Source organism: Leptonychotes weddellii, chromosome 3 (genome assembly GCF_054177405.1).
Source record: "Leptonychotes weddellii isolate Sample4059 chromosome 3, ASM5417740v2, whole genome shotgun sequence".
NCBI classification, from domain to species: domain Eukaryota; kingdom Metazoa; phylum Chordata; class Mammalia; order Carnivora; family Phocidae; genus Leptonychotes; species Leptonychotes weddellii.
The window spans coordinates 34,471,610-34,481,583 of NC_138371.1; the positions used below are offsets into that span (position 1 = coordinate 34,471,610).

At 36.8% G+C, this 9,974-nt stretch overlaps 1 protein-coding gene across 3 annotated transcripts in view; it reads left to right on the forward strand.

The window, feature by feature from the left end:
- SF3B1 (splicing factor 3b subunit 1) overlaps nucleotides 1–9,453 on the forward strand; it is a 38,430-nt gene extending 28,977 nt beyond the window's left edge. For 2 of the 3 annotated variants that reach the window (XM_081813911.1, XM_081813912.1), the window contains 6 exons: nucleotides 75–186; nucleotides 1,674–1,794; nucleotides 2,131–2,262; nucleotides 4,578–4,850; nucleotides 6,582–6,798; nucleotides 7,079–9,453. In XM_081813911.1, coding sequence (XP_081670037.1) covers nucleotides 75–186; nucleotides 1,674–1,794; nucleotides 2,131–2,262; nucleotides 4,578–4,850; nucleotides 6,582–6,798; nucleotides 7,079–7,237 — 1,014 coding nt within the window. In that variant the 3' untranslated portion in view covers nucleotides 7,238–9,453. Of the gene's footprint in view, nucleotides 1–74; nucleotides 187–1,205; nucleotides 1,276–1,673; nucleotides 1,795–2,130; nucleotides 2,263–4,577; nucleotides 4,851–6,581; nucleotides 6,799–7,078 lie in introns of those variants that run through there. The other variant, XM_081813913.1, reaches the window with a different exon arrangement.
- The last annotated feature ends 521 nt before the right edge of the window (nucleotides 9,454–9,974 follow it).

Here is a 9,974-nt window from a genome sequence, read left to right on the forward strand (position 1 = left end):
ATCATATTCTTATTTCTTCACCAAATAGTTTCATGTGAATTAATACCATTTTAACATTATTTTTTTTATTACAGGAAAAACTGATGGGGCACTTGGGTGTTGTTTTGTATGAATATTTGGGTGAAGAGTACCCTGAAGTATTGGGCAGCATTCTTGGAGCACTGAAGGCCATTGTAAATGTAATAGGTATGGAATTTGCTGGTCATATAAGAATTGTTTTGTTCTTTTAACTTTCTTTTTTTGTTAAAAGTAAAATATAGAATCATATTTAGGAGTTGAGTAATGGTTTCTGATACTTTGTTTTTTAAGCACTTCAGAATTATAGTGAAGTCGGGATGTCACAAAAGTCTTGTTTCCTTAAACTCATTTATATTGTACTTTAAAAAGAGAAAAGAGGGCAAGTTTAGGACCTGTAAGAGAGGTGGGAATAGTTACAACTCAAAAAACTTTGAAGTCCGATGGACTAGAGAATCCTAATAAAAATAGTGTCTCACCTGAAATGTATTCAGGGGGTGGGAGGAGACAATACTGAAATTTTAATTTAGTTTTAGGACAAAATATTATATATTTATCTAACCTTGAATTAGTAAATGATTATGGCAGGTTTTTCCTGTCGTGTTGCAGGAATATAACCAGGGAGAAAAGTGAATTTTTCAAGTTGTCTCATTTTATTTATGTCTAATTCTTTATCCATTCAGTTTTCTAACCCAAAGTAAAGATACAAGTATATTACAAATGCTCTTGGGTATGGAGAGCAAAGATTTTATTATTTAAGGATGTTATGATGAAGCAAACAAATGGTCTCTTGTGTTGACTCTTTCATTGCAGTTGAACATGACTGTTGGGAAAGTAGCTTCTGTATGGTTTAGAGGAGCCAAAATAACCTAGCAGGAGGTCAGAATAGCTGGCTGTGATAGCCACTGTTTTTCTCATTTTATTTAGTAAGGGGTTTTTATGCAATATAGGAGATCTTCAAACCATTGCATTTACATATAATCCCCAATTTAGCCCTGTCTTCTATTGAAGATAGCTGTTTGCCAAAAATCAGTTACTTGGCCACTTGTGGGGCTCTGGTTTGCAGGGAATTTTAAACCATATTGTTGATCAGGGTAACATGGGAAAAGCAATGGAGAGAGAATCAGAACAAGCAATTCTAGTTAGAGCAAGAGCCCCTGCCAGCTGCCTCCTTTTTTCTCTCTTCATAGGTGTAAATACCATCCAAGTATGCCCTGCATTGCAGGGAGACTGGAGATCTGTTTGTTTTGCAGTTAAAGGGTAAGGGGGCCCTTTCTGGAAAATTTTGCTTTAATTTACATGTCTACCTCTGGCTTATATTGTTGTGTATGGCCGGAACATAAACTGTCCCCATATTTAAATGTGAGTGTACAAATACATTTCAGAACCAGATAAAACTTTTTTTTGTTGTTGAGTATCCATCATTCTTTAAATCACTTCACTAATTTCTTTCATTTCTATGCATAATCGGAAGTTTTAATACAAAGTTAAAAACAATTCTGAGTCTGGTCAGAATCTGGGACTTTTTTTTTTCCATAGGCAGCTGTAAGTTTATATTTATGCCTGGTTATGTATATTACATTGCTAAGTAAAAGGTAAAATGAATAAAGGATATAGTTCAAATGTTTATTGATAGTGTGTTGACTTCTGTTAAATAGGTATGCATAAGATGACCCCACCAATTAAAGATCTCCTGCCTAGACTCACCCCCATCTTAAAGAACAGGCATGAAAAAGTACAAGAAAATTGTATTGATCTTGTTGGACGTATTGCTGACAGGTAAGCAGATTACCTAAATATTTTTATGAGGTGTATTGGTTTTCACATTTAGCTACTTTTTATTTACTGCACATTTGCTTAGTGCTTGCTTCGGCAGCACATGTACTGCAAACTTGCTTAATGTTGCAAATACATATAGTAAGATTATCCAGTGAAATTTCAGTTTAGATGGTGATGAGAGGTGGCAATATAGTTTTAAGATTAAACCATCCTTTCTGAAGAGTAATATTTTTATTTAATGCTTAAACTGAGTAGGTGATCATGTTTTGAGAATTGAATTTGTTTACCTTCTAAGATTTCTTACTATCAAAACAAATAACTTTTTTCTTAAATTAGGGGAGCTGAATATGTGTCTGCAAGAGAATGGATGAGGATTTGCTTTGAGCTTTTGGAGCTCTTAAAAGCTCACAAAAAAGCTATTCGTAGAGCCACAGTCAACACATTTGGCTACATTGCAAAGGCCATTGGGTGAGTATTATTTATTTTTATATATGTATTTTTAACTTTGTAATAAACCCATCGTGTTGGAGAAGCTTCTCTTTCTGTAGTAATCTCTAAAGGCATGGTATGAGTAATAACAATTGAGAAAGCACATCATTTAACCACTGACCTTCAATTTTTGAGATGTTTTCTTAAATTTCAAATTAAAATAGTTTTAAAACTTTTTTTTTTTTTAATTAAAGATTTATTTATTTATTTTTAGAGAGCAAGGGCAAGGGGGAGGTTTTAAAGGGAGGGGGAGAGTCGTAAGCGAACTCCGCACTGAGTGTGGAACCCGCTGCGGGGCTAGATCTCATGACCCTGAGATCATGACCTGAGCTGAAATCAAGAGTCAGACGCTTAACTGACTGAGCCCCCCAGGTGCCCCTAGATGGAGAGTTTTAAAATTTAATCACACCTCAGATATTTTCAGAGAGGAAAATAGTACCATCTTTAGAATAATTCCAAATTTTTGTTGGTCTTTTTCAGGATATTGTTTAAAATGTTAGAGCCAGTTCTTAATAAAACAATCAGCATAATTTAATTCTCATATTAATGCTTTGTATGTGTGTGGTTTTTTTAACATTTTATTTTGAGAGAGTGAGCAAGCATGAGCATGGGGAGAGTTAGAGGGAGGAGAAGCAGACTCCCCACTGAGCAGGGAGCCCACCATAGGTCTCGATCCCAGGACCCTGAGACCATGACCTGGGCTGAAGGCAGATGCTTACCCGACTGAGCCACCCAGGCACTTCAGTGCTTTGTGTTTTTTTTGTTTTTTTTTTTTTAAGATTTTTTATTTATTCATTTTGACAGAGACAGTGAGAGAGAGGGAACATATGCAGGTGGAGTGGGAGATGGAGAAGCCCGCCTCCTGCGGAGCAGGGAGCCCGATGCGGGGCTCAATCCCAGGACCCTGGGATCACGACCTGAGCCGAAGGCAGACGCTTAACGACTGAGCCACCCAGGCGCCCCTCAGTGCTTTGTGTTTTAATAATTTTCTAGGGACGCCTGGGTGGCTCAGTCGGTTAAGCATCTTCTTTCAGCTCAGGTCATGATCCTAGACCCTGGGATTGAGTCCCACATCAGGCTCCTTGCTCAGCAGGGAACCTGCTTCTCCCTCTGCCTCTCCCCACTACTTGTTCTCTCTCTCTCACTCTCTGTCAAATAAAATAAAACCTTAAAAATAATTTTCTAAAATGAATCCACAAACAACCAAAATTATAACTATTAGATAATCTATGGTTATTTGCTTTTACTTCATCAGAACCAAACTAGAAGAAATAAAGGAATAGTCATTTTAGAAAATGAGATACCATGCATACATGGGGCTTAGTAACAGAAAATATTTTCAAGCAATAAAGCAGAATAAAAGATTAATTAGTTGGAATCTCCTCACCCTCTTTTTGGTAGCAGTAATAATTTATTTCAGCAGTGATACATTCAAGATATTTGCAGTGAATAGCTTTTGTGCTTTTTTTTTTTTTTTAAAGATTTTATTTATTTATTTATTTGACAGACACAGCAAGAGAGGAAACACAAGCAGGGAGGTGGGAGAGGGAGAAGCAGGCTCCCTGCCGAGCAGGGATCCCAGTGTGGGGCTCGATCCCAGGACCCTGGGATCATGACCCCTGCCGAGCAGGGATCCCAATGTGAGGCTCGATCCCAGGACCCTGGGATCATGACCTGCGCCGAGGGCAGACGCTTAACAACTGAGCCACCCAGGTGCCCCACTTTTGTGCCTTTTTTTTGTTTTTGTTTTTAGCTCTCGTGTCTTTCTAAGTTTGTGGTAAAATAAATGCTTGAAGAAGTATAGATGTAATAAAAGTTATGTGGGAGGGAAGATAAGAAAAGGAAAGTAGATCTTGTGTGTTGGGGCATGAGAGACTGCAGTTTGGATACTGCCTAGCTCTAGTGGCCACGTTTTGACCACTCTAGAATTACTCATTTTAAGTGTCTGCCTTCAGCTCAGGTCATGATCTCAGGGTCCTGGAATCGAGCCCTGGGTCGGGCTCTCTGCTCAGCAGGGAGTCTGCTTTTTCCTCTCACTCTTCTCTGTGCTCTCCTTTCTCTTTTTCTCAAATAAATAAATAAATAAAATCTTAACAAAAAAATAAGTGAAGTTCTTAAGTAGAAACAAATGTCAGTGCCAAATGACTTTAAAGTATATTTTATCATTAAATCATAAAGTTCCCAATATTTACCATAAAGTTTTATTCCTTTGCACTTTTTTCTTTTCTTCCCCCCCCCCCCCAAAAAATTGACTTATAATCTGACAGTTTGCTGACACATTGCCTTTTTTTCAGCCCTCATGATGTATTGGCTACACTTTTAAACAACCTCAAAGTTCAGGAAAGGCAGAACAGAGTTTGTACCACTGTAGCAATAGCTATCGTCGCCGAAACATGTTCACCCTTCACAGTACTACCTGCCTTAATGAATGAATACAGAGTTCCTGAGCTGAATGTTCAAAATGGAGTGTTAAAATCACTTTCCTTCTTGTTTGAATATATTGGTGAAATGGGAAAGGACTACATTTATGCTGTAACACCATTACTTGAAGATGCTTTAATGGATAGGTAAGTGACCTGAATTAAATGCAAGGAAGTAGTTATAATTCTTCCTTTATTTTAGAACTTACTGGAATAATTATTATATGACCTATTTGATATGATGCAGTTAAAGAAAGGGAATACTGGCCTGGATTTTTATGAAACTGAACATGACTATTCTCTTCAAATAATATAAATGCTATAGTGGTTCCCCACATTTTCTCTTCCAAGTGCCCCCTCCCCTTTTTAATCCCCCTTTCATATCTTAGACTAAATACATTTTGAAAGCAGTAATTTGATAAACTTTTGTTTTAAAAATTAAAGTCAAATATAGAGGAAGTGATAAGCATGAGCTTATTGATGTGACAAAGAGATTGTCTTTTTAGCTTTACGTTACTGGATGTGAAGCAAAGATTTCCATTAGGCTTTTGAACTTCTGAACATAGCCACACTATTCCCGTTTCAGGCCCCAGTTGTGCAGGCAGTGGCCATTGATACAGTACTGCTTGAGCTATTTGACAGATTCCTGATGCCTTTAACTGTCTAGACTGACCTACAACTTTAAACACAAAAGTAACTGAAGAATGTAAAGGAAAGGTCAAGGTCCAGGTAGTGGAAATGACTGTTTTGGCTCTTTATTTTTCAGGAAAGATAAGCTATTCAAATTAGAGCCAGTCCAGTTACTTTTGTGTACAGAGTAAAGTTACTCATTCATGACCTTCCAAAAGGGAGACTTAATGGGACTCAACAAATTACCAGAAGGTATAAATGCAAGACAGAGACAGAACAGATACCGTGCTCTGTAAAAGCCTGGTCACCTTTGATGGCCCAGTAAACTAGAAGCAAATTGTTCATATTCCTCAGTGAGGGGTGCCTGAGCATCATAGTGTGCAGCCTTTGAAGTATGTGACCTGAAGTTAAAAATTATATTGTGTACTATTAAGTTGAGGTGCAGCTCGTTGAAGATTACTAAATGAGAAGAAATAGTATTTGGGAAATTTATTAATGGAGGAATACTGCTTTGCTGTGAGGTCTAATAGCTGAAGCATTATTATAGTGATAATAAGAAAAGATACTAGTAAGTTCAGTGTGTTTTCTTAATACCTTTAAGGTGTTGTAACTTCCTTTGAAGTCTAAGAGTGTGAACTTGTTCTTTATACCCACCACAAACTTGTTATCTGATGTTTGTACTCAGTTGAGTAATTGTTGAATAAATAGCTCAGTGATTTGTCATAAACATAAATGCAGTTAACATGGGAGATGATAGAATTCTTACTCTAGGTTTGAAAAAAAATTTGTTCCTTCTCCCTAAATTGCATTTTTGAATGAAACTTAAAATTTACAAGGAAAAGGATTTAATTTTAGTTATCTCTTACATACCAGGATTGAATTATTTTTTCAAGTCTGTTAAGTTTATAGAATTCAAAATGAGATATTACTGTTATTCATATCGAAGAGTCATGTGTCCCCTCTTTAGTATCATACTAAAATGTACGCTGCACACGGCGCTTTTGCTCATACTTCTTTCACAGGTTAATTAGGAAATATGGTTTATTTTTGAACCACAGTGAGGTTTGAACCATTAAAGTAAATGTGCTCAAGCAGAATTATGTCATTCTAAAGGCATTCTATATCAGATACATAAGGTATGAGGTGACTGCACTGAATTTGTAATTTAGTTTCTAATTAGGGCAGGCAAATACTTGTAAAACTAAGACTATGTCTTAACAAAGAGCTTTTTTCCCCACCCTGTTGCAGGGACCTTGTGCACAGGCAGACGGCTAGTGCAGTGGTGCAACACATGTCACTTGGGGTTTATGGATTTGGTTGCGAAGATTCACTGAATCACTTGTTGAACTATGTATGGCCCAATGTGTTTGAGACATCTCCCCATGTAATTCAGGCAGTTATGGGAGCCCTGGAGGGCCTGAGAGTTGCCATTGGACCATGTAGAATGTTGCAGTATTGTTTACAGGTAAGGTTAAGATTTTTAAGGGCTTACTCAGAAAAATAATTTAGTTGAATTAAGTCACTGTTCCTAATTATGAATAGGGTATAGGGAAGACGTTTGTGGGGGGGAGGAGAGATTACATTTTGTCTTTGCTTGTTGCAATTTTGTGCATTTGTCAGGTTTTTTTTCCCTCTTAAAGGGAAATGTTTGGAATCCTATGTCTTTGTGGGTATTTTGGTTAGTTGTGCTAAGGTTATGTATGTTACTGAAAATTGAAATAATACATAACTTTTAATTATTCTAGGGTTTGTTTCACCCGGCCCGGAAAGTCAGAGACGTGTATTGGAAAATTTACAACTCCATCTACATTGGTTCACAGGATGCTCTCATAGCACATTACCCAAGAATCTACAACGATGATAAGAACACCTATATTCGTTACGAACTTGACTATATCTTATAACTTTATTGTTTATTTTGTGTTTAATGCACAGCTGTTTCACCTCTTAAACTTGCTTCGATTTGGTGATGTAAACTTTTAAACATTGCAGATCAGGTAGAACTGGTCATAGAGGAAGAGCTAGAAATCAGTAGCATGATTTTTAAATAACCTGTCTTTGTTTTTGATGTTAAATAGTAAACGCCAGTAGTGACCAAGAACACAGTGATTACACATGCTATACTGGAGGGATTTCATTTTTAATTCATCTTTATGAAAATTTAGAATTCATTCCTTATGTTTAAAGGGAATGTTTAATTGAGAAATAAACATTTGTGTACAAAATGCTAACTTGTGTGTGTTTTTTGAACATGACTTGTAAAATGCGGAACTTTGATAAAGTATTGGTTTGTGTAGAATAAGTGGCTTAATTTTATTATCTGTTACCTGGTTTATAGAAAGTAGCTAGAATATAAACTATATAAAGTGATGGCATCTTTGTCAAATTCCATTGTTCTGTTGATAATGACATCAAGAAGAGTAGCTTTGGGGGTGTTCACCTCAAACTAGCACAACCGTTCCATCACCATAGAAAATATAGCACCTTTGCTAACCTGTCTTGCATATACTATTTTGCACTTACACAGCGCCTTTCATCTCTTGATTTCTCAAAATGCTTTATGAACATGTTTAAGAGAAGTGATTCAAGTCCTGTCTAACTCTTGAGTCTGTGGTTAGAAGGTGGGGAAGGTATCTTTACTTCAGATCTGCTTTCTACCTAAGTATTGCTAATAGAATAAGACAATCTTTGGGCTCTTTCCCATGTCATAAGCCACTACTCAACAATGTATTCAGTAAATACTTGTTGAACACCTGCTGTATACCAGTCACTGTGCTTAGTGTAGGGGATGCAAAGGTGCTTTTGACCTGCCCCTTGCCCTTAAGAAATTCAGTATAATGAAAAAGAGGAGACACAGCTAGTGACTTATGTACTATTACTTATGTACTGTGATATACAATGGCAGTGGCTAAAATCTCTAGGTTTGCTTAAATTGATCTGTAGGTGTCAAGCATAAATTGAAACCATTTAATTCTTGAGGAACCAAGCATTAAGGCAGTACTTACTATGTTTTGGCAACAACTTTAAATATATTTTCAGCTTTTCCTAATTTCCTGACCAAAAATTTCTTCGTTTTAGTCCTTTTACTACCCATAGCAGTTTTGTCTCCTTTGGTTAGTACTTTGGTGAACTTTAATGGGAAATGAGATTCTGTAGCAGGGTCAGCATGGGGTGACTGCCATTGTAAGTAAAACTGTTCCACTGGGACAAGGAGGTTTGTTCCTCCAACTGTTAACACTTAGGGCCTCCTGTTTTGGAGGCTTACATGACAGTTTGTAATTGGCTGACTTTTACAAAATTAATACTGAGCATTAGCTGACTCTTCAGGCAGAATTTATAACTCCTTATTGTTCCTTGTGTAACATAACTTTGTGAGAACATGTCCGTGTGTACTAAAACAAATTGCCCAAATAATCTTTTTATTGAAATTTTTGTAATAGTAGCCCCCATGTAACTTTACATCTTGCTGTTCCCTGTAGTTTATGTCAAATGACCTTCAGTAATTTCTAACCATGAGAATTGAAGAAAACGATTAGGTTTCAAAGCCAAAATTTGGTTTTAAACCAGTCTTGGAAAAATTTAGTTGTATTTTCACTTCAAGTACTTGGGTAACTTCAGTTTGCTTGGGCCCTGGCTATTAATGGAAAATATATCTGCTTTATAGTGGCAATGTGGAACAAAGGAGACCGCCTTATATGACTTACTGATGCGAGTAATTTGAAGACAGGTGAGGGAAATACAGCTATGACTTTAAAGGATGGGACCAAATAGAGGCTCATAGACATTTGGATGATTTTATATGCTTATTGAATAAGGAAAGCATTTTGTGACATACCCATGTGAAAGACGCTATGTGAAGTTTTAACTATCTTTCAGAAGAATTTTTCTTTCGCACTTTCTTTTGGTGTTTCTTAAAGCCAAACTTAAGCAGGAAGAAAATGTTCTTAAGGGGTGACAGTGGGTGGGTTTTTCTGTGGGCTTTTGTTGGTTTTTCTGTGGGCCCTCTGATGGAATTGATCTCTGGCTGTTCAATTTTTTCCTATTGTATTTTTAAAATTTGTTGTACGGTGCCCTGTGAGCATCAAGTACCACCAGATGAATAAAACTTACTATGTCTAAAGTCTTAGACCAGTTTTTAATCTTAGTTGACTGTATTGTTGTTGCACTACACTGTTGTGGTTGTGCCATTTAAGTAATATTGAGCTCTTTGGGTTTTCCAGACGAAGGAACTTCGTATTTGAAAAACCAAAAAACTTTCTTTAAATAAGAAAGGAACTGGAAAATTCAGTTGCAGCCATATAGGTTTAATCGTTTGATTCTTTGGTTTCTAGTGCCCCTTAAATCCCATAGTTTAAAAGAAATAGAAGCTACAGCTATTGCAGGGTTTTTCAACCTTGGCATTAACCTTTTTGTTGTGGGGGCACTATCCTGGGCATTGTAAGGTGTTGAGCAGCATCCGTGACCTCAACCCACTAGATGCCAGTAGCACCCACCCTAGTTAATGACAACTAAAAATGCCTCTAGATTGTGCCTCATGTCTTTTGGAGGGCAAAATTTCCCTAGGTTGATAACCATTGAGACTTGTTTAGACAGGACTCCCGTCTGATAAAATTAAAGCATGATGTATAAAGCATTTCATTT